The sequence below is a fragment of the Magallana gigas genome, chromosome 3 (genome assembly GCF_963853765.1).
Source record: "Magallana gigas chromosome 3, xbMagGiga1.1, whole genome shotgun sequence".
Taxonomy (NCBI): domain Eukaryota; kingdom Metazoa; phylum Mollusca; class Bivalvia; order Ostreida; family Ostreidae; genus Magallana; species Magallana gigas.
Window position 1 is genome coordinate 26,648,109 of NC_088855.1, and position 25,615 is coordinate 26,673,723.

The 25,615-nt window shown below is 35.0% G+C and overlaps 2 protein-coding genes across 2 annotated transcripts; one reads left to right on the top strand and one right to left on the bottom strand.

Annotated features, from left to right (window-relative positions):
- The first annotated feature begins 300 nt into the window (after positions 1–300).
- Positions 301–3,913, top strand: LOC105345293 (pleckstrin homology domain-containing family B member 2). The gene is made up of 5 exons (XM_034481738.2): positions 301–931; positions 1,425–1,570; positions 1,950–2,059; positions 2,594–2,704; positions 3,256–3,913. Exons 1-5 carry the CDS (start codon positions 862–864, stop codon positions 3,299–3,301), a joined length of 483 nt encoding a protein of 160 aa, XP_034337629.1. The 5' UTR covers positions 301–861; the 3' UTR covers positions 3,302–3,913.
- Positions 3,914–3,955: 42 nt separating this feature from the next.
- On the bottom strand, positions 3,956–21,395 carry LOC105345292 (general transcription factor IIH subunit 2). Its single transcript, XM_011453396.4, has 14 exons — positions 21,224–21,395; positions 20,835–20,949; positions 20,627–20,713; positions 16,000–16,105; positions 15,610–15,715; positions 14,054–14,144; positions 12,322–12,409; positions 11,602–11,678; positions 11,381–11,411; positions 11,216–11,273; positions 10,872–10,975; positions 4,412–4,514; positions 4,275–4,314; positions 3,956–4,119 (listed from the first exon to the last, which is right to left on the bottom strand). Exons 1-14 carry the CDS (start codon positions 21,277–21,279, stop codon positions 3,982–3,984), a joined length of 1,200 nt encoding a protein of 399 aa, XP_011451698.2. The 5' UTR covers positions 21,280–21,395; the 3' UTR covers positions 3,956–3,981.
- Between the last annotated feature and the right edge of the window lie 4,220 nt (positions 21,396–25,615).

Sequence of the window (25,615 nt, forward strand, 5' to 3'; positions counted from 1 at the left end):
GATTTAGATCGGACATGCATCAAAAATAGAATTATTTGCTAAAAGGTGATAATAGATTAGTTTCAATCGTTTCATAACGAATTATTTCAGTTAGTGCAGTACATGCATGGGTTTAAGATCGAACACTTTGCTAATTTTACAAGGATAGACATGCCTATTCATCGAATCTTCCTAAAAGTATAATGCTAGTATTTGCTTTGTAAACATGTACAAAGTAGTCAGGGGCGGTAAGATAAGATCGAACTATTTCCTTATTGAGTAGAAAATACCGGTAAAAAATATAATGCATGTGATTTTAAGAAGAAACTACCTCTTTATACATTCATGCTGTATTCTTTTGATTTCAGCCGATTAAGTGTTTATTACAACAACTGGTTTGGAATAAAACTGCCAGCCTACTGGAGGATTGTGAGATTTCATCATGATCTTATATTTTTCTTCAATTGCAGCAGTGACGTACGTACGAAATAGGACCCCTGGTCAACAGTGATGATACACATGAAGTTTTCACGCCGTATTCATCTCGTCAATACCTTTAACTAAATGAGTCCAAAGTCGATTATTTGAATTATGAAAGAGTAAATCTTTTCACAAAATGAAAAGTGTCTGGCATTTTAAAAGTAAAATCGATTTGGGGCAATATGCAATATGGATCATTGGGTCATTTAAATGAAAAGGATTAGAGATTGGTAACAAAAAGGATTAGAAAGCAATATACATGTGGCGATCTACTTGAGGCAGTAATGATTGAATCATATAGCTTTTATTAGTGGGACAAAGGTTTCCATACAAGCTCCGTCACCCTAGCAGGAGAAAGTTCCTCTCAGGACAGTGTGTTTGCGGATCCCTCCTGATGGAAAAATGGCTGCCTCTCTCTTCACCAAGGAAGGAGATGGCATGATAGTAAAAGCGGGATGGATCTTCAGACAAAGTAGGAGAATAGTTTAAATCCACAAGAAATTGGGGCTCTGTTTTGTTTATTTACTTGTATTTAATAAATACGATATGTTTTATTTTATTTCAAACTTTCGATATTAACACAAGGGTCCGCGTTGAATTCATTCAAAAAATTATTTACATGTCCAAATTTCATGTAGCTTGGATAAAAGAATGGAATTTTCAATGAAGCTATTTTCAATTTGTTTTATAACCGAAATCGATTTGCGTCAACAAACGCTATTTAAATTTAAAAAAAAAGAAAACTTTGCATACGTTGATTTATTATTATCATTTATCATGTTTATTGAGGACTAATTAAAAACGTCTCAAAAGTCAGATCGAATAAAGTATGTCGACTCAACAGCTACTGAGCAAACATTGGATTGAACAATAATTCCATTACGTGAAGAAAATCCGCCCCTAAACCTCTTATTTGACGAAACTACATGTATTAACTGTAGATTGTTTGAAATTGACTTTTGCAGAAGCGTTTTTCCGGAAGTGGAAGAAGAGTTGGATCGTCGTCTGCTCGGGTGGACCAGTCAGGGTGTTCAAAAATAAAAATGCTAGTCGGCCTCAGAAATCTTACGATCTCAAAATGGACTGCATCGTCATCAAAACAGGACGTCAGGTACTTAATAACGAAAATAACGTCACAATCCTAATAATATTAAAGTTACACCACTCCTGTAGGCTAATGAATTACTGTTTTACCCCTTAATATTGTTATTTTAAATAACATGTTTTCATGATGTACTATAGCTGTAACAAACCGTGCGGGAGAAATTTGATAAACATCACCATATCTCTAAACCAATTTGATATTCTAATAACTTTATTAAGTCCTTAGTACCTTTAAATATTAATCTCATCAAGCGGTGAATCTGTGTAAAATTGCTGTATTTTTGTCCAGAGTGTCCTCCATTAAGAATAATGGAAGGCTTCAATTTGAAATGCTTTTCATTTCTAGCCAATACAAAAATAACAATATTCCATCTGTTTTTCCTTAGTGTCAGTATCTTCTTCCACCAAACGGCATCGATTCATCAGCGCTCATAGAAATCGTTCTTACCGGTGATAGAGCCATTAAACTCTGCGCAAACGACTCGGAAACCGCCAGGTTGGTGATAGATAGGATGTTTTTTTCATTTAAAAATGTGATTGCCTTGCATCAACAAACCTTTTTTTGTTTCATTTTTTTCTTCTTGAGTCCCATGACTGCAAGGCCAACATCTGATTACCATTTTCTTTCACCTGTTAACGGGCTAACAATACATGTACACCCATCTTTGTGAACGGGGACTGGTTTCTCTAAACGCAGCTTGATGCATACATGTATGACTGTGTGGACATTTACTAGTACATTAACAGTACGACCTGTTTACGACAAGCAACACATATGTAACTAGTTCATCGCCTTTTACAAAAAAAATTTAAAGACTTTACTGAAAAACATCTGGGTCTTGTGACAATTGATCTGCTTGTGCTATAGGGGATACCCTTAGAGGGGAAAATACCAATAAAACAGGGAATACAGAGAATGTGAAAAAAATGGCATTGGGACAAATCATCTCTGAATGAGCATACACTTTTAAACAAAATTTTTGGAAAATTATTAGTGAAAATGTTCAATAAAAAACTTTTCTTGCTTCAGGATGTGGACTAGCGCATTAATGAAGGCCCAGTCTGGAAAGGACCTACCCACCCCTCGTTGGGAGAGGCGAAATCTCAACAAGGAGGAGGTCCTCAACTTAGAATATCGAAGGTACATGTATAGTGTTCAGAAATTGAACTTTGACAGACAATAGCAAAATCAAATGAAATGTACGGTATCTAGATATAAATATACTCAGTGTTGTTATATATTCATAATTGTACGTTTGGATATATATTAGTTTTGTTTGCGCGGATCAGGGGAGCGGAATTCTGGACACCCTCCAGGATTTTACAGTTAGTAATTTTATGCAGTAAGCATATTCTGAAATACTGAGTTGGTCAGAATATCGGGACATGTCCCATATATATAAGCACACCCCCCCCCCCCCCTTTGAAAAAAAACCTCAATCCGCGCCAGTGATGGAACCCAAGTAAGAGCTGTCAAGTCATGCGCGGATCCAGAATTTTTTTTAGATATATTTGAATTTTTCAGGGAAGGGGGGGGCAACTTTAGATCGCACATGTTATTAAAAAATAACTAGCCATGAACCTATGCTCTGATGGAGTAGGTATCTGGGCATCAGAAATAACTCTGCAGTGGAGAGTAGGGTTTTAATGCAATGTACACCAATATTTAGAATGACCCCGTTCTCTTTGCAGCTGCTGGTATGCATGCTGTAGGAATAATCAAGTGGACGACTTCTGACAACAGTCAACAACTACAGCAGTGCAATAGGAAAGATTGAAAGATTCAGCTAATAAAGACTACATTGTACTTGTTTTATCCCCATAAAGACAACCCAATATTGCTCATGGAAAATAGATAACTTGATCCCATTAACCCATTTTAAAAACACAGTGAATTCAATATCAAAAGCATAACCACTTGCAGATCACACAGATCAATGTGTACCGTTACACTTTATTGGATATTTCCAACACATGTATTAGCATTTGCTTTAAGGTGGTATGGGACACCTCCATACTGTGACATATTTTCTATCGAGATAACCAATAAAACTAGTACAATTTTATAAATGTTTCTTTCCCAAAATTGTAACCGAACCGCATAGCGCCATTGGTTAGAGCATTAACTACGAATCTGAAAGTCATGAGTTCAAATTTTGCTGAGCTTTTATTTTTTTTTTAAATTTAAAACATATTTTTTGGTGAAATATTGAGAATTTTAAAAAAAATTCTATGCAGTTAAAGTACCAGTACTTGATTATTATTTACTTTTATCCACATTATTATCGACAAGTGTCCCATTCCACCTTAATTTTCAGTGGCTGTGGATATGTTTAAATTTTGTTATTGTATATTTTAAAGTACATTATTATAAACATAAAATACAGAAATGTTGTTGTTGTTACTTTTATTACTGTGTCAAGAGAAGCCAGCCATCTTGGCTGACTGTTGAGTCTGTCGTGAGCTAGCACACCCCGGACAGGAGTGTAAAGTCTCGTGTATAAAGAGATCACAGTCCAAACAATAAATACGCTCACAGTTGTCACATATGTATACCTACAACAAAAAATACATCACTGATAGTCATATAAACTAAATTTTATTATCCTACATAAAAATATCATGAGTTTAATGTCTGTACGTCATAGTTTGAAACGATATAAAAATCATCCCAAAGCACATACGGTATAAATCCTTAGAATGCTACTTACATTGAGTTCTTGAACAGCTGTTTGACAAGAAAAACATAATCTGAAAAGAAAACCACATTTAAACATTCTGGTGTCATAAAAATTTCAGATGCATTAAAATTAAAACATAGAAATATAGACCCATCTGGGAGTCTTACACATTGGATCCTACTTGAGCTGTAGGTATTTCCCGGAACTGATCCAGTGGGAAGAGGTGATGATAGGAGCGAGCGAGATGAGGGGCCGATACCAGAGTCAGGCCTGAAATGAACAAAACCATACGTTACAGTACAGTATAGTTCACACTATTAATCAGATGTACTGGTTAAATAGATTCAAAGTTGTAAGGAGTCAGTTGGCCAATCATAAATACCGGTACATAACAAATGCAGCACTGTTAACCCTCTTCCAATTATTCAGCTTTCATTAACTAAATAAGACCATAAATATTCAATATGTAGTTAATAATCAAATTTCCTTTCAAACACTGAATGAAGAAATCTATTTTATATCCTTCTCAAAAACATTTCGTTTATATACTTGTACAAAATTACCTTCAGAATAGCTATATAGGGTGGTATTGAAATATACCTGCATGGTATTCATTTGGTCATGGTTTGATGTTGAAATGTTACGGAATTCTTATCCATATTTTGGAGTAGTGAAAACTTACATTGTTTTTTCACATTAAAACCATAGGAATTGTTAAATATTGAGCAGATACCTAATTGGGATCTACAGATAAACATAGGTAATCACAGATTACAAAGCTCACCGAGACGAGACATCACCCTTATGAGATTTCACCTTTATGAGACCATCTTTATCATATTAAATGAAAATCATACTTTATGATCTTGGATATTCATGGATTCTGTTTTGACACAATATCGTATATCATCTGTTAAAAAATTGAATGATAATCATATGTTTATATGTTAATCAATACAATAATATAAACTTAAATTAAATATTGCATCCTATCATATTTACAACATATATCATATAATACAATAAAATACCATAATAAACAATGATGAGATATGATATTGTAACATATGATATGACATTGTATTGTGTTATACGTTATTGTATTTGATCAAATAATACAATATCATAATATATAAAACAATATAATATAGTATTATATTACAATATCATATTACATAATACATCATAACATTGAAACATATGATATTATATTGCGTAATATAGTATGATATTTTATAATACTGTATCATTTTTGATACATAATATGATATTGTATCATATGATACAATATAATTTGATACAACATTGTATCATATCGAATGATACAATTTTATGTGATAAAGTAAAATATTATATAATACAATATTATATTATACATATGGTATCATATGATACAATAATATATTTTACAATATCATATACAATTTCATGTGATGTGATAAATATCATATTATAAACCAATATCATAATATACAATATCGTATGATACGATATTATATAATATAACAGTATCATATTATACAATTTCATGTGATATAATTCTCTATTACAGAAACTAATATCATATAATGCAAAATCGTATGATACAATATTATAGAATATACAATATAGTATCAATATACAATATTATATTTTGCAATATCTGATGTAATAGTATCATGTGATTAGAAAATAAATTAATAATACAATATAATATTATACAATATTGTATCATAATATACAATACTATACATAACGATATCATGATACAATATCATTACATATCAAAAACAATTATACAATATCATATCGTATCATATAACTTTTTATAATATTACATATGATATTATATTGTATCATATTAAACAATATCGTTTCATACCATACAATACTATATCATAGGAATCATGTTATATCATTTATCAACAAACACATCTATCTATCGAGCAGGTTTGAGTGAGGTAGGAGATTTCTTTAGCATCCTTGATAATGGATATCAGGCTCTGCATCTGAAGCAACCTCTGCGTTTCATTTATAATATAGTTAAATCAACTATGCAAGCTATCATCTATAAAACATGTGACCTGTTCCAAAAAAACTAAACCTCATCCAGCATCCGAAACCTATGGCTCAGATTCAGCATTCAAGCGTGTCAGGTGCATCAGTATACATAAGACGCATCTCCATGCAAGTTTGGTGAAGTTCAGACCAGTAATAACTAAGATATCATCATCAGAGGGCACTAGAAATTAAAACCTTAACCTGCTCCAGCATCTGCAACCTACGGCTCAGATTCAACAATCATGCCTGTCAGGTGCATCTGTATCATAAGACACACCATCCATTCAAGTTTGGTGAAGTTAGGACCTGTAATAACTAAGATATATTTTTTAGCATCCTTGATATTGGAGATCAAGCTCTGCATCTGAAGCTTCCTCTGTGATTCATTCATACTACAGTTTAATCAACTATGCAAGTTTGAAAAAGTACTATTATCTATTAAAAACATGTGACCTGTTCCAAAAAACTTAACCATATCCAGCATCTGAAACCTATGGCTCAGATTCAGCATTCAAACCTGTCAGGTGCATCAGTATCATAAGACGCACCATCCATGGAAGTCTGGTGAAGTTAGGACAAGTAATAACTAAGATATAATCATCAGAGGGCACCTGTTTCAAAAACTTTAACCAGCTCTAAAAACCTTAACCTCCTTCAGCATCCGAAACGTATGGCTCAGATTCAGCATTCAAGCCTGTCTGGTGCAGCAGTATCATAAGACACACCATCTATGGAAGTCTGGTGAAGTACAGACCAGCAGTAACTAAGATATAATCATCAGAGGGCACCTGCAACAAAAACTTTAACCAGCTCTAAAAACCTTAACCTCCTCCAGCATCCGAAACCTATAGCTCAGATTCAGCACCCAAGCCTGCCTGGTGCAACAGTATCATAAGACACACCATCCATGCAAGTTTGGTGAAGTACGGACCAGCAGTAACTTAGATATTGCTATCAAAGGGCACCTGCAACAAAAACTTTAACCAGCTCCAACAAGAGGCCCATGGGCCATATCGCTCACCTGAGGAACAATAGGTATGATAAAATCAGCTCAATAGAGTCATAATACAAACTATCTGGACAATGTACAATAATTCATGTAAATCTTGTATAAATAAAATCAATTTTCCCCTGGATATTCTTATGTTTATAATCATTAGTCCCTTTTCTAACAGGATGATTTTATAGTCATATCAGATGTTGAGTATTGCAGTTCTCAAAAAGATCCCTAACAATAGTTTATATATGGGATATAAACGTACATCAAACTCTTAACCTTCTCGTGAGGCCAAAGAATTGTCCTGGGGCCAAAGTCTTAACAATTATAAAGAATCATCTGGCTGATTAGTTTCTGAGAAGATTTTTAAAGATTTACCCTATATATTCCTTTGTTAAACTTTGACCCCCCCCCCCATTGTGGCCCCATCCTACCCCCTGGGGATCATTATTTTCACAACTTTGAATCTACACTACCTGAGGATGCTTCCACACAAGTTTTAGCTTTCCTGGCTGATTAGTTTCTGAGAAGAAGATTTTTAAAGATGACTCTGTTTATTCCTATGTAAAACATCGACCTCCCATTGTGGCCCAAACCTACCCCCAGGGGTCATGATTTTCACAAATTTGAATCTACACTACCTGAGGACGCTTCCACACAAGTTTTAGCTTTGCCGGCGAATTAGTTTCTGAGAAAAAGATTTCTAAAGATTTACTGTATATATTCCTATGTTAAACTTCGATCCCTCATTGTGGCCCAACCCTACCCCCGGGGGTCATGATTTTCATAACTTTGAATTTACACTACCTGAGGATGCATCCAAACAAGTGTCAGCTTTCCTGGCTGATTAGTTTCTGAGAAGAAGATTTTTAAAGATTAACTGTATATATTCATATGTAAAACGTCGATCTCCCATTGTGGCCCCACCCTACCCCCGGGGGTCATGATTTTCACAAATTTAAATATTCACTACATAAGGATGCATCCACACAAGTGTCAGCTTTCCTGGCCAATTAGTTTCTGAGAAGAAGATTTTTAAAGATTTACTTTTAATATTCATATGTTAAACTTCGACCCTCCATTGTGGCCCCACCCTACCCCCAGGGGTCATGATTTTCACAAATTAGAATCTACACTACCTGAGGATGCTTCCACACAAGTTTCAGCTTTCCTGGCCGATTAGTTTCTGAGAAGAGGATTTCTAAAGATTTACTCTATATATTCATTTGTTAAACTTCGACCCCCATTGTGGCCCCATCCTCAGGTGAGCTAAAAAGGTTAAGTTTACGATTCAATAAGTTGGTTTCTGAAAGAACAGATTTTGAAAATTTTCGTAATAAATATTGACAATTTTTTTTACTTTTTAAAGCGCTAAGCATAGCTCAGCGCTTTATTGTCGTTAGACTTCAACTTCCGGTGCATCGAATAACCGCCCCCTATAAGCAAAAGTATACATCATTTAAACTGGTTAGGGAACCAGTTTCAGGGGTTTATGCACATAACTGCACGGGCTATTGTGAATCTAATTTACGGGCTATTGTGAAATTAATGTACGGGGCTTACATACATCATTGCAGGGACTGTCATGCAGTGATTAGGAAATATAGTGCGTATACAGAAGCTGAAATGCTATATACATATATCTGTTATATACATACAGAAGCTGGGTTAGCGCTTTTCAGTACTATCAGTACTTTGATTTAATCTTTAGCTTGTAAGATCTGTGTACAAACATAGAATTGTGAGCAAATCTCTGTATCTTGCTTATAATTCGAAGCTTAACACTCAAATATGGTTAGTAAATAGAAATTGTAAACAATTAAACACAAGAAACATGCACTACATGTATAACAAATAAAGAACACAATTTATTTTTTCGAAATGAATCATATATATATACATGTATATACCTACATATTTCCGTAAGCGATATCAAACTTTATTTAAACTGAATAAACTAGAGAAAATGCCGAGCATCTCAACAAAAACCTATTGCATTAATCTACCATTACGCAAAAGATAATGCCGAATTACCGATAGACTGAATTGTATTTCAGTACTACTACATCAGATTTTGCTTAATTTGCGCAGGTAAACAGATGACGTAACTGTTTGATTTACCGAAGTCTCTGTTTGATTTGATACGTAAAAATCACGAAATACAGACGACAGTTTCCAGGTTACAAAGCATTAATAATGAAAACGAAACGAAAATCAAAGCTAGCTAACATCAACGTCATGTGTGAAAACTGTCAACGCATTGAAATATTTAGCCTCAATTTACTTCACAAAATCGGCACCAATATATTTTTCATGTTTCAAAAATTTCCCTTCATACGCGAACTGTTGAACAACAAGCAATTTCATCATAGTCAGATCCACCTTTTTTCGTATAATGTCATGGCTGCTTTAAACAAAGAACCTCGTTTTAGAAGTATGGAATACGAGTCTTGGTAAAATGGGTACGCAAACCCGGGCCGTGGCAAAATAAAAGCCGGGGCAGATCGGCAATCGTCAATTCCAAATGCGCATTATTTTGCAGCAATATTTACAGCAAATACAAATATACTGGTCCATCAAATATCCTGAAATTTTAATGAGATTCGCAGATTAATAACTGCCAATCTTTTGTTTTGCCCAGGCCAAGTCTTGTCTACCCATTTTACCGGATGCCGAATCCGAAGCTATTAAACGGATTGAAACACGCCTTTCCTTTATTATTATTTTCGTAATAACTCAGATTTGAAACAGAATTAGACATTAATTTTTGCAATTTATATTTTCCTTCCCATAAGGATAATTTATGCTAAACTACGTTGAATTGGAATCAGTAGTTCTTGAGAAGAAGATTTTTAAAAATGCACCCCCCTTTTTCTACAGTTTCAAGGTTTTCTCCGCTTTGAATACAGATCGGACTTTTATTTCTGCAATTTATATTCGCCCTCCCATAAGGATGCTTTGTGCCAAATTTGGTTGAAATTGGATAAGCGGTTTTAGAGAAGAAGTTCAAAATGTAAAAAGTTTACAGACGGACAGACAGACGGACGGACAGACGGACGGACGGACGGACAGACGGACGACGGACAAAAAGTGATCAGAATAGCTCACTTGAGCTTTCAGCTCAGGTGAGCTAAAAACCTGAACCTCCTCCAGCATCCGAAACCTATAGCTCAGATTCAGCACTCAAGCGTGTCTGGTGCATCAGTATCATAAGACACACCATCCATGCAAGTTTGGTGAAGTACGGACCTGCAGTAACTTAGATATTGCTATCAAAGGGCACCTGCAACAAAAACTTTAACCTGGTCCAACAACCTTAACCTCCTCCAGCATCTGAAATTTAGGACTCAGATTCAGCATCCAAGTCTTTCAAGTCCATAAGTAGGTCCAGATGCATCATCCATGCAAGTTTGGTGAAGATAGGACAAGTAATAGCTTAGATACAGGACCTGCAACAAAAACTTTAACCAGGTCCGGACGCCGACGCCGACGCCGAGGGTATAGCATAAGCTCCCCCTGACTTCGTCTCGGTGAGCTAAAAACTACATGTACATGTACCAGTAATTCATGTTATACAGAGAAACACTCACCGCAGGCCTTGCACTCGATGGGCAGCTCGCAGTATTTACTCTTACACTGGGGACAGAAGTAGCCTGTACTACTGAACCCCTGGCTGTTTTTACTGTCCAGGTGACTGTAAGGAAAAAGGAAAAAAAATACAAGCATTTCACTTCAACCAGAACCCCATACCTTAGATGTTTGTGAAATATTCAAGTATAATATGACTGGCTGTCATCTGTGGAATCAAACGAAACTAATTCCATATAATTCACAAATACAAGAGTACATGTCATCAAACTCATTTACTGGCACAGCAAGGTATATGACAATGTTATTACAAGGAGGCGACCACTAATCACAACACGATCCTTACCACATACACATGGATGGTCTCTCCTCCTTGTCTGCACTCAGCTGATGATGAGGAAAACCTAGTCACAACAAGAAGTGGAAATCAAAATGATAAAAATTTGGTTCATCATAATGATTAAAAAACATTTGGTTCTTTATATTTCATCATTTCTCTGTTGATACTTACCCATTCTAATGAGTGAAGATTCTGTACTAGCCTATAAAACAAACAATAAATTGTATCAAAATACATGCATCAGCAAAATTTGTTCGACATATTTTATAACTATGCACCACAATATTCAAAATCTTATATGAGTTTCAATCAAAAGAGAAAATGCAAAAGTAGATTATTTTTTTCCTTCAATTTACGACACTCATACAATTGATTCTGGGGTATTGACGTACAGTGGCGGGTGGTGGGGTGACGTGTTGAGTGAGGAGATCTTTGAAGTGGCATTCATCCAATATAACACTGTAGCTACCTGTGTTTAACACAAGTTACAATTAATAACAAGAAACCCATGCTACTTGAATATATTATATCCAATACAAAAAGGAATAAATAACAGAATAGATAGATAGAGATAAAAAAAAAAAAAAAAAGCAAGCCCATATAAAATCTGGAGTCTGAACCTCTGAACCAGGGATCAAGAATTTCACAAGTTTTTCAAAGGCACTTTCGCTCATCATAAAACATGTACATAAACTTTATTTGTGGGTCAAATGCTTATGAAAAGTGAGGAAATATTTTAAAGAATTATAAAAGTACTTTCCTCATATGACCAATGGAGCCCCACCCTAACACTTAATACCCCCTAACTCTGAATTTTACAATTTTGGTAGAGGCATGCCCATCATAATCAAGAGCATGTACTTTGTTTACCATCTGGATGCTTTGGAGTAGAAAAAAGATTTTTCTCAATGCAAAAGTTTTTAGTTTGTGTCCAAAATGTATGGCCCTTGGGGTTGGGGATCATTAATTTCTTAATTTTTGTTCCTCTTCCCCTTCAAATACCACACACCAAAATGACAAACAATACACCAGGACAAAAAAAGACAGACAGCAATAGGTCACCTGAATTGATTGTGATGGGTAAAAATATAATTTCATTTTGAGATAACTACCATGTGTTTCTTTGCAAAGCTTTTTACAGACACAGACTTCAGCTGCTAGACCAATGACAGAGCATCTGACATTACCATCCCTCAGCATCTGAAAAGAAAAATGTACATAGAGGCTTCAAATCCTGATACATATACATACAGGGGCGTTGGAAGGTATTTCATATTGGAGTGGCGAGATTGATTGAGGGGGGTATGTTGAACAGGATTGGACTTGTAATGATGTTATTCAACGATATGTCAAATTACTGTATTTCTATGGTAATTAAACGTGAGGAATTAATATCCACGTAAAATCGCAAGAAGCACTTCTCGCGGATTATAAAATCTCTTTTTATTTTTCAGTCGGATGCTAACTATCTGGAATTATGAAAATAATTCAGCGTTTGCGATTTTATACTCTCGCAATTTGATGCAAAACCGTTGAATAGCAGAATAAAGTACTCGCATAAAATAAGGAATCTTCAGTATTTTTTAATTTAATAAATTATGTTGTCACTTATTTGATTGCACTATAAGAAAAAAAGCAGTATTGTAACTAATGTTTATTTACGTTTGATGACATAAAATATGTATCAATATAACGCAACTCACATTTAATTAGAGAAGTTATGTAACTATGCATATATAAGCACCAGTTTTGATTCAATCAGTCTCTATTGCCCTGGCACAAATTCGATTGCTGAAAGGTAGCATATTGGTGAATGTGCTCAGATAATTTTTAATTCTCTTTTGTGTCAGGTAAATCAGATTGCAGTTACCATCGCCTCTCCAATGCACACAGCTCGCTGTTATATAGTTCCATTTTACAGCTATAGTCTTTTTTTAAAATTCTTTTTTTTGGGCAAAATTTTTCGGGTGGCCCTGTTCCGACGCTCTTGACGTAATCTTTACAGTATTCAACACTTTGTGTACTTCATAAAAGTTTCTAGTATCCAACAAAACTAGTCGACTGATCATATCACAAGTTTACAGTTAAAATATTGTGGTTCTAAACACAACTGCAAGTTTACCAGTGAAAGAAACAGAATACATATTAATTACAAGAATTACAACATGATAACAATGTCAGGGTGGGTCCTTCTCTGAGCATCCCCAAGTACAGAGGCTCAGGACCTCAGCCTTGAATGATTGAGTCGGGACCTCGGCCCCGAGTGTAAAAACTCAAGACCTGTGCGAAAGTATAGAGTCCTAAATAAAGAGACGAAGAACACGGTTCCAAGTATAGACATCTTAACCTCTGCCAAATGAATTGATTAAAGACACAATTTCAGTCCCATGTTTAGAGACTCAAGACTTCAGCCCCAAGTATAGAGATTCAGAATATTAGCCCAAAGTAAAAGGACTCTGTACCCATATTTACTAAAATTCGTAGACGTAGACATAAAGGTACACTACGTCTAAGTTTACGTCTACGTCTACGAACTTTAGTAAATATGGGTACAGGACTCCAAGTAAAGAGACTCACGACCTCAGCCCAAAGATCCTAATCTCTGTCCAAAGTATAAAGACTTTGAATCTATTCCAGATGTATAGACTCCAAACCTTTGCCCAAGTATAGAAACTAAGGACCCCTGTGTTTGTGGGGATTTTGTTACAGGTATCTCTGGTGACAATATGTGTAACAATATGTGTTTTTATACAAACTATTAAAATGTTACAGATACCCTGCTTATGAATAATGTGAAGTGATACATGTATATGCTGCATCAAAATTACTAAACTAGTAACTTACAGAGATGGTGCTGATGATGTTATCTGGGTCACAAGTTGTCAAACTGCCCATAACAACTAAAACTTCTCTACTGGCATGCCCTGGCATGTGCCTACAAAACAATACATCTTATGTACACACCAGTCCTGTAACAATGCAACTTACTTACACATCAGTCCTATAACAATAAATCTTATGTATACACCAGTCCTATAACAATACACCTTATGTACACACCAGTCCTATAACAATTCACCTTATGTACACACCAGTCCTATAACAATTCACCTTATGTACACACCAGTCCTATAACAATACATCATCATGTGTACACACCAGTCCTATAACAATTCACCTTATGTACACACCAGTCCTAAAACAATACATTTTATGTATACACCAGTCCTATAACAATACATCATCTTATGTACACACCAGTCCTATAACAATAAATCTTATGTACACACCAGTCCTAAAACAATTCACCTTATGTACACATCAGTTCTACAACAATACACCTTATGTACACACCAGTCCTATAACAATACATCTTATGTACACACCAGTCCTATAACAATACACCTTATGTACACACCAGTCCTATAACAATAAATCTTATGTACACACCAGTCCTATAACAATTCACCTTATGTACACACCAGTCCTACAACAATACACCTTATGTACACACCAGTCCTATAACAATAAATCTTATGTACACACCAGTCCTTTAACAATACACCTTATGTACACAACAGTCCTATAACAATACACCTTATGTACACACCAGTCCTATAACAATACATCTAAGGTACACACCAGTCCTATAGCAATATACCTTATGTACACACCAGTCCTAAAGCAATACATCTTATGTACACACCAGTCCTATAACAATACATCTTATGTACACACCAGTCCTATAGCAATACACCTTATGTACACACCAGTCCTATAACAATACATCTTATGTACACACCAGTCCTATAGAAATACACCTTCTGTACACACCAGTCCTATAACAATACACCTTATGTACACACCAGTCCTATAGAAATACATCTTATTTACACATCAGTCCTATAACAATTCACCTTATGTACACACCAGTCCTATAACAATACATCATCTTATGTACACACCAGTCCTATAGAAATACATCTTATTTACACATCAGTCCTATTACAATTCACCTTATGTACACACCAGTCCTATAACAATACACCTTATGTACACACCAGTCCTATAACAATACACCTTATGTACACACCAGTCCTATAGCAATATACCTTATGTACACACCAGTCCTAAAGCAATACACCTTATGTACACATCAGTCCTAAAGCTGCATTAGCAATACACCTTATGTACACACCAGTCCTAAAGCAATACACCTTATGTACACATCAGTCCTAAAGCTGCATTAGCAATACACCTTATGTACACACCAGTTCTACAACATTTACAAAATATTTTTCCTTTGCTCCTTTAACTTACCAGTATATAAAATTGATAAGTATAAATTCACATCACGGGTGTAGAGAGCAGAGCATCTTCACTGAGGAAACACTGCTTACCTGAGAGTTTGGTGAGCAAGTTCTAATGAATTCTGTAGAGACGGTTCACCATGACAAACTTTATCAGCAAGACTCTGTAAAGTTGCAATATGTCTCCTAGGGTTGCCTTTGGAAATAGATCATTCTTAAATCAGATTTCATTGCGGTAGGCTTGTTTTATCAAATATTGGATTTTGCAAACACTTTGCAAATATATCAATATATATATATCTCAATTCATTCAGTTTACCTAAATTAACATCAACTCTTTGCAATAATTAAATTCATTTCATTCCTGTCTCAGTTTCAATGTATATACTATGCAGAATCCAATATATTGAAAACCATATCAAAAGAAGTATGAATATAAATTTCTATTTGATATTCATAAACATGTACAACAAAACCAACCTCCAAGCTCAGAGACTTTCTCTGCCCTTTTGTTCTTTGTAATGATGATACCAAGTTGACTTATAGGGTTTTGATCAAAATACTCTTCAACAAAGTATTCCAAAAGCTGAAAAGAAATGCTAGGAATGAAATTTCAACTACAGCCACGACTAAACAATTGTTTGCCTTCTCCTGATGATAAAAAAAAATACTTGACTCAGATACAAGTATTCCACATTATGAGTACACCTTTTTACATTGATTATCATTCTATTACTTTCTATATCAAAATGGTTTCAAATCTATTTTTTCCAACACCAACCTAATTAAAATCAAATCTTTGATCTGCTCCTAATACAGGGTAGATTGCTTCTTTGAGTAATCTATTAGAAGTGGATCAAAGATCTAATTTTAATTAGATTGTCCTAACATAAATTGACAAAAATATAAATTTTTGCTGCCTACTGATCCAAAGTTCATAGATGGCAAACAAACATTCTTTTTTATAAAGGTTATTGAACCTTTTGAAAAAATATTTTAACAAGTGTCCAAGTTTCTGCTTACACCACTTTTTGCGTAATATCTCAATAATCATAAATACCTTTGAGCCAAAACTACATCCATTCACTAGATTGAAAAAAGTTCAGATTACCGGTACCAGTTCTAAAACACCCCCTCTACCACTTTAATCAAAAACAAAAAGTCTATAGGAATTTTGCATTGCAAAGAACATTGAGCACCCTGGAGCACCCTGGATGAAAACATTAAAAAATTGTGTGAGGTGTCCTGAGTATTTCCGAATGGAAAAAAATATGTAAACATTTCCCATTTTGAAACTCCGTAGGATGTTTGGTTTTTTTTTCATGTGAAATTCTCCGGGGATAAACAGACGATGTGTCAATGAAGAAATAAGGATTTTTTTTCCCTTTTATCAACTGGAATTGTACTTCATTGACTGGTAAGTTTATTTAAACATAGGTAATCAGAGATTACAAAGCTCATCAAGACGAGGCATCACCTTACGGTCAGACGACGCATTCCTCAATTTAACATATTTTTGTTCAGGAATTTGTTATTGATTTACTACTACATTGACAAGCTTTCATGCAAAAAAATTAAGATATCCTACCAGGCATTTCTGCAAGATACTAGAGTATGCAATTTCCAATATAATCTTCTTGAAAATAGACTTGAATTGCTGTTATAAAATTTTTTGTATATATACAGCACAGCAGGCATGGGGTAATCATAATGGAGTAATTGTAATTGATTTTAATGATTACCCGGTACTTTTTTTCAAGTACCGTAATCGACAGTAATCTGTAATTGAAGAGATTTTTGATTACTTGTACCGGTAATCGTAATTCAATCGATTACAGCTAAAAAATTTAGTGTAATTATAATTACTTTTTCGATTACGATTACCTTTCACATGAATATTTTGTGATGCACATATTTTGTGATTAATAGAAAAAATACTCTACGAGTGTTATTTTATAATATTATGAATAGAATAAAATTGATTATATTCATCTAGTTAGTATGATTTTCCTCTTTCACTTGAGTATATAATCAGATAATCAGTTGTTCAGTATGCGTTCACTCTGCCTTGCAATTTTTTTCATTATTTAACCTAAAGTGTCTACGAAAAATCACTAGAGCTACCTATTGATCGACCATTATTGAGAGAGAGAGAGAGAGAGAGAGAGAGAGAGAGAGAGAGAGAGAGAGAGAGAGAGAGGGAGAGAGAGAGAGAGAGAGAGAGATATCACTCAGTAGAAAAGTTTTGTTGGTCACTGGTCAACCATTGAATACTTGTATCATTATTAGTACAGTTTGAAAAGTGAAAAGCTGTCAATGTGACAGCAAACCGGGTTTTCTTTAATGTGTATTGCATCCATAATCCATGTCAACCTTGAATTGATAAACACTACCTAATCCTATCCAGTGAAATGGAGTACCCAATATGCAATATTTCGCCAAAAAAAATAATTTCAAAAGCTGGTATTTTTTCATATATTATCAGAAATCAAAATCCTAGCACTATGCACACCTCTGATATATGTACAATTGATCTGCAAAAGAACAACTTCCTATCTTGAAAACTGTAGGAGGAGTTATCTGTACAATGAGGGTATCCTATAAGTAATATTTTGCCAAAAAATAACTAAGTTCAAAAGCTGGTATTTTTTTTCAAAAATTATCAGAAATCAAAATCCTAGCAATATGCACACCTCTGATATATGTACAATTGATATGCAAAAGAAAAACTTCCTATCTAGAAAACTGTAAGAGGAGTTATCTGTACAATGAGGGTACCCTACATGCAATATTTTGCCAAAAATGACTAGGTTCAAAAGCTGGTATTTTTTCATAAATTATCAGAAATCAAAATCCTAGCAATATGCACACCTCTGATATATGTACAATTGATCTGCAAAAGAAAAACTTCCTATCTAGAAAACTGTAAGAGGAGTTATCTGTACAATGAGGGTACCCTACATGCAATATTTTGCCAAAAATGACTAGGTTCAAAAGCTGGTATTTTTTCATAAATTATCAGAAATCAAAATCCTAGCAACATGCACACCTCTGATATACAGCTTACTCCACTTATATTGAACTCGCTTATTTTGAAATTCCGCTTATTTTGAAATAGGAATAAATCCCCAGATTTTACCTCTCATATTCTTTGCATTTATTTCACGGATATAATGAAATCGGTTATTTTGAAATATCGCTTATATTGAAGCCACTGATCGGTCCCCAAAGGTGATAATTAGTTGTTTTTATAACAGTTATATTGAAGTTCTCCCTGGCGGCTGTCGTCACGGTTGGTGACAGTAATTATGCCAGACTGACCGGTTGATATACAAAGGTGTGAATTGATAAGTTTCTCTTCATGTGTGTTTTTATACTTTTATTAAAAAGTAAAATTTATTCACTGTTTAATGTTTTGTTTTTATGAATACGGATGTATTGATGCTAGACGTAATATGGAAACCCCACGGAAAAGAAATACCTTATCTCCGGACGCTCAATACAAACTAGTTATGAACAAAGCCTAAATTCGAAATAGCTAAGGATTTTGAGTTTATCGCGTGTACACTTACGATGATATACAAGCAGCGTTCAGCAATATTTGAAGCGTTTGAGTGTGGTGATTTTTCTCTAACGTTTTTCTAAAACGTAAAAGAATGTGATCCGAGATTATGATGAGGTTTAAGATAGTAACAAAACGAAACTTACAAAACTTTCGGATATAATTTTAATCAAACTTTCAAGGACTAATGTTCCATGTAATCCGTTTATTGTAATAGATAAATGATGATCTAATAATTTGTTCGGGTTTGGTTTTCTATGCTTACATCGGGATTGAACTTTCCAAAATGGCGGCTTCACGTCAGTCAATTTCGCTTATATTGAAATACGGATATATTGAAATAATTTGCATGGTCCCCTGAATTTCAATATATCCGGAGTAGGCTGTATGTACAATTGGTCTGCAAAAGAACAACTTCCTATCTTGAACACTGTAGGAGGAGTTATCCGTACAATAAGGGTACCCTTTTGGCAGCCGCCCGCCCACCTGCCAGCCCGCCATTTTCACCATTTTAATAACTGGACTTTTCTGTTGGAAAACCCGGTAAATAAATTAAATCTTATTAATAAAATAGTGTTTGAATGACCCATTATTGGTAAAAATAAAGCAATACAATTAAAAAACAGAAACAAGTCTTTAATGTTTTATGGTTGTCATCGCTTTTAGTCTATTTTTGTCAAAATTGGTCAGGGCTAGTAGTAAAAGAGTCAGCAAACCCTGAATGTATTATACAATTATATTATACAATATTGTATCATATTATACAATACTATACATAACAATATCACAATACAATATCAAAATATACAAAAAAAAATTGATACAGTATCAAATTGTATTATAATTTTTACAATATAATATATGATATAATATTGTATCATATAAAACTGTAGTGTATCATATCAAACAATACTATATAATAGGAATCATGTTATATCATTTAACAACAAACACATCTATCAAGCAAGTTTGACTGAGGTAGGATTTTGTTTAGCATCCTTGATAATCAGGCTCTGCATCTGAAGCTTCCTCTGTGATTCATTTATATTATAGATCAACCAACAATACAAGTTTAAAATAGTATTATATGCATGTGACCAGCTCTAAAACCTTAACCTCCTCCAGTATCTGAAACATATGGCTCAGATTATGCATTCAAGCCTGTCAGATGCATCAGTATCATAAGATGCACCATCCATGCAAGTTTGGTGAAGTTAGGACCAGTAGTAACTTAGAAATGGATATCAAAGGGCACCTGCACAGAAAACTTTAACCTGCTCCAAAACCCTTAACCTCCCTTAGCATCTGAAATTCATGGCCCAGATTCAGCATCCAAGTCCACAAGTAGGTCCAGATGCATCATCCATGCAAGTTTGGTGAATACAGGACAAGAAATACATGTGAGTTAGATGAGGACCTGCAACAAAAACTTTGACCAGGTTTGGACGCCGACACCAACGCTGACACCGGGGTATAGCATAAACTCTCCCCGACCTCATGATGGAAGAAGTAACGGTAACCTGGGACAGACAATAATAAACTTACTTTCAGTGTTGAAAGTAGACGAGTGGGTTTCAGATCCTGGTCGCTCATAGCTTCTGACATGTCAATAATCAGGAATAAGTGCCTCATCTGATTGAAAAGTCATAACATATACACCATAAATCATATCATAATTAAATCTCCAGTGTTTTATATTTAGGATGGTTTTGTTTATATATAAATATATCAAAATGTACTTGAAATTACTTACCATACCAAGTCGAACATTCTTGATTTTCTCCAAGAGTTTTCTCTTCTTAGCTTTGCTGATGATATCATCAACACTGGCCTGAAGCGACCCTTTTTCATCTTCTTGAATTGCTTCCCTGTGTTCATGTGAAAAAATTAGGACAGAATAAGGTACTTAGAAAATAAACATTGTAACAATCTCTCTCTTTGGCAATGTGTAGTTGAAATTTAGGTTTGTTTTTAATGAAATCTAAAAAAATTTAACAACAATAGCATGGAACAATGAATTTTATAATGAATCTGTCTTGGCTGCCTGAACAGTATCTAGATCCCGAATAATCTCGACAATGAAAAAAAATCTATCTCTCTTAATACCAAACAAGTATCCTTTGTTATACAAAAGTAAGTTACCAAGTGCGTTCATATTCTGTTTCCCATCTGTATCCTTTCTCTTCTTCCTCTGCCATTTCAATTTTTCTTTATTCTCTGACCAAAATTGATCACGTTGAAATTTCCAAAATGAGAGTGATCTGCCCTTGTTTCCAGTATCTGGAGCAAAAAGAAAGTAAGCGTTCCGGTTTGCTATACAGTCACATACAACAACTACGAGGTTCGCGAGCGTAGCGAGGGAAGCGACCTATCGCCGTGCTCGCTAAGTTCATAGATATTGTTGACTCTATATTGTGATAAATAAAACCGCAAAGTCGGACTGTCCGTTGTCTATCGTAGCCGTTGACGTCGTAAACTCTCCACATTAGAAACAAGGGGCCTATATTCTGATAATTTCAACCAAACTTTGAAAAAAAAAAGCATTCTTTGAGGAAGGGCTTTCAATTCTGTTCAAATGAAGGTCTTTTTCCTCTTCAAATAAGAGATGATCAGAAAAGAGTTAATGTTGGTTGGGTGTTTCAATAATCTTATCCAGATCAACAGGACTTCCAACCAAAACCTTAAAAATTGAGGGAAGGACTTTCAAGTTAGTTTAAAGGAAGAGTCAGTTATCCTTCAAATGGGAGCTTAATAATTGAGATAGAGTGAAGATACATGTAGAGTGATGTTTTAAAAATCATTGAAGGTCCATGTGCGGATATCGGGGAGGGGGATCCAAACCCCCTGCAAAATTCAAATTTCCGAGTTTAAATTCCATAATAAAATGCCAAAATTATGCCTTTGACCTCCCCTGGCCATCTCAAATAACCGTTGGACAACCCCCCACCCCGGCGGAAAAATTTTCTGGATCTGCGCATGCGGTCCATTTCCTCTCCAAAGGGGAGATAATGAAGAGCGAAGATAAGGTTAAGTGTTTAAAAATCTGTTTCCCCAGAACCCCTGGATTAATTTCAACCAAACTTTGCACACAGCATCCTTGTGACTTTCGAGTTTGTTCAAATGAAGGGCCATTTTCCTATTGCAACTACACTGAAGTTGCAATAAGTGCACGTACAATTAGATTGGCTGTTCGTTCGCCCTAAAACGCGTTCGCCCTTCACGCCGTTCGCCCAAGGTCCGTTCGCCTAATCTGTACTACTATATTAAAATAATAGACTCGAATTTTTGGGCTTTAATACCGAGAAATCGGAAGAATACTGTCTTTTGTTTTATATATTTCAAACATCATTGGTACTTAAAGATTATCAATTTATTTTTATTTTTTCTCAATCAAGCTTCGCTAATTAAAATTCCTTTAAAAAATCCGGAAATCATCTGGATTTTGGGGATTTTAAAGTCTTGCGCTTGCGCATTACATTCACTCTAAATCACGAGAGGCTCTTTAGTTTATGTTTCCACAGGTACCTGTAAACATCTTGGTGGTATAGATGCGTGATGATCCCGTCATCAGGTAGATCCTCCTTCCTCGGTTGTTTCGGCGCTGTCCACGACAACCTCCAGAGGTGCGCCGACTGGGGTGATCAGCTCCCAGCCCGGGACCAACCTGCTATCCGCCTGTGTAAACCTTGCTCCTGCTCTGGCCCTTTCTTCCTCTTCTTCCTACTCCTTTCTGCCCTGTTCAGTATCTTCAGTCGTTCTCTCATACCTTGTCTTAGCTCCGCCAATGCTGCTCTTTCCTCTTCGGGTGTGACTCTGTATCTTTTTGACAACTGCCTCAAATCTCTCCCTATCGATGCTCTTTCCTGTCGTCTATTTCTGTGCCCAGTTGATTGCTGCTGTTTCTGCCGAACCTCTTCCAAACCGAATCTCTCCTTTCCCACATTGTACATTATTGTGGCCATGGCCTCCGCCTTTTTGTCTATTCCTCCAGCCAATGATGTGTTCAGGATTGAATCTAAATCAAAATCAAATTGTTCCTAATCTGCTTTGTTGTTGTTAGGTGGCCATCTGATTTTCTGCTTCCGTTCTCCAGATATTGTATCAAGGATGGGCTTTGGAATCGCCTGGCTGTGATCCTCTTGAACCTCAACCTGCTGGTCAATTTCCTCGGTGTCTGGCACTTGGACGCTGTGGTCACTTTGGTCTGAGTCCTGGACCACCTCCTCCTCCGTCTCACCAGGTTGCCTTGTGCGTTGTGCCAGTCGTTGATTTGGTCTGCACCCCATCTGTGCCATATGGATCTTCAGCCCCCTTGCGTTCTTCAGAGTCTTTCCACAATTGCAAGTTGATCCATTAATCGTGTTCACCTCAGTCCTTGGACGGTTGGTAGTCGTATATATATAATCCTCCTGGTTAGGTCGCTCATTCTCCCCCACTCTCGTGCGCCAAATTCAACAAATTGAGCTAAACATAGTTTCACAGTCAATAAACTAGGTTTATCGACTGTTAACTATAGTTTACGGATCGTAAACTATAGTTACCGACGTTAATCTATATTTCACATCTGTAAACTATAGTTAACGCGAAAATCTATATTTCACATCTGTAAACTATAGTTAACACTGAAAACAATCATTTGCGGTTGTTAAACATAGTTTATCTGATTAATAGGGTTTTATGATCAGTAAACTGATTTATAAATAACGGTTTACAAATCAAAAGCACGCCAAATTCACGTAAATTAGCCAAACATAGTTCCACAGTCGATAAACTAGGTTTATTGGCTGTTAACTATAGTTAACGGATCCTAAACTATATAGTTACCGACGTTAATCTTTATTTCACATCTGTAAACTATAGTTTACGAATGCAGATCTATCTTTTTCAATCTGGAAATACACGTTAACAATAGATTTTGCTGATAAATATAGATTCACATAAGTAAACTATAGTTTACATTCGTAAACTATAGTTTAGAGTTGATAGATATAGTTTCACGATTGTGAAACTATATTTATTTGCATTCGTGAACTATAGTTTAGAGTTGTTAATCATAGTTTCACAATGGTGAAACTATATTTATCAGATAAACTATGTTTAACAATCGCAAATGATTGTTTTCAGTGTTAACTGTAGCTAACAGATGTGAAACATAGATTATCGCGTTAACTATATAGTTTACAAACGTGAAATATAGATTAACGTAGTTAACTATAGTTTTCGATCCGTAAACTATAGTTAACAGTTGATAAACCTAGTTTATCGACATTGAAACTATGTTTAGCTCATTTTTGTGAATTTGTCTGATAAATGTAGTTTCACGATTTGTGAAACTATAATTAACAACTCTTAACTATAGTTTACGATTGTAAATTATAATTAACAAATGTGAATTTATATTTATCAGCAAAATCTATTGTTAACGTTTTTTACAGATAGATAAACTATAATTATCATTCGTAAACTGTAGTTTACATTCGTGAAATATAGTTTCACAGATGTAAACTATAGTTAACGAATCGTTAACTATAGTTTAGGATCCGTAAACTATAGTTAACAGCTGATAAACCTAGTTTATCGACTGTGAAACTATGTTTAGCTCATTTTTGTGAATTTGGCGTGCCATAGATACTTTATATCTGACAACTTTGGTTTAAAATATTCTAATAAATATGCATACACTAGAGCTTTTTAATTTCATACATTTTTTAACACGACAGATTGCCGGTAGTAGACCTTATACATGTACCTTAATTTTTTAAACAATGAGCTCTGTTAGCGATGGTAACTTTTTAATGACGTCACAAAAGTGGCGGATATTGTGTATGCATTGAAGGCAACATATTAATTTCACAGCTTTTTCCACCTTAAATCCTGTTGTAGCTGAACAATTCGTTTTAAGCATTGTAAAATGCCAGATTTACAACTGAATAAAATTTCTTTCAGTATGTGTAGGCATGTTGCAGGTGTTTTGGAACATTGCTTGGAATATGACTTCCATCTAAACACCCAAAACATTTTGAAATTTAAAGTTTTCTCGAATTTTTTGCTTGTGGTGTAGGCTATCTATTCGGCCTTAATATTTTCCAAGGAGGAGAATATACTCTTTAAAAAACTTCCTTTTATAGATGTTCCAAAATCGATCAGCCATACATGTATATCGAAAGCTCTCAAAGTAGTTTCCACAAAACACCAACAGAGACTTTTCAACATTAGGGGTAGGACCCTTTAGATTGTTGTTGGCATTAACCATAGCATTTACTGTCAAGTGTGTCCCTGGACAAACGGTATTAAAATCATCGGGTGTGTATGATAGTATAGTAATCTCCTAGTAATGACTCGCTCAAACCATGTTTTTCAAAGATCTACGCTCGTTTTGCAGGAGAAGAAAAAATGTAAGAAAAAAATGATTTACTGTACACAAATTATATTTCTGAATGTATCCTTTTGGTGTAAAATGATCAACGAGGCAAACATATTGCATCTTGGTTTGACATTTTCCACTAAATAATCAGCCATTGTAAACAATGGTAC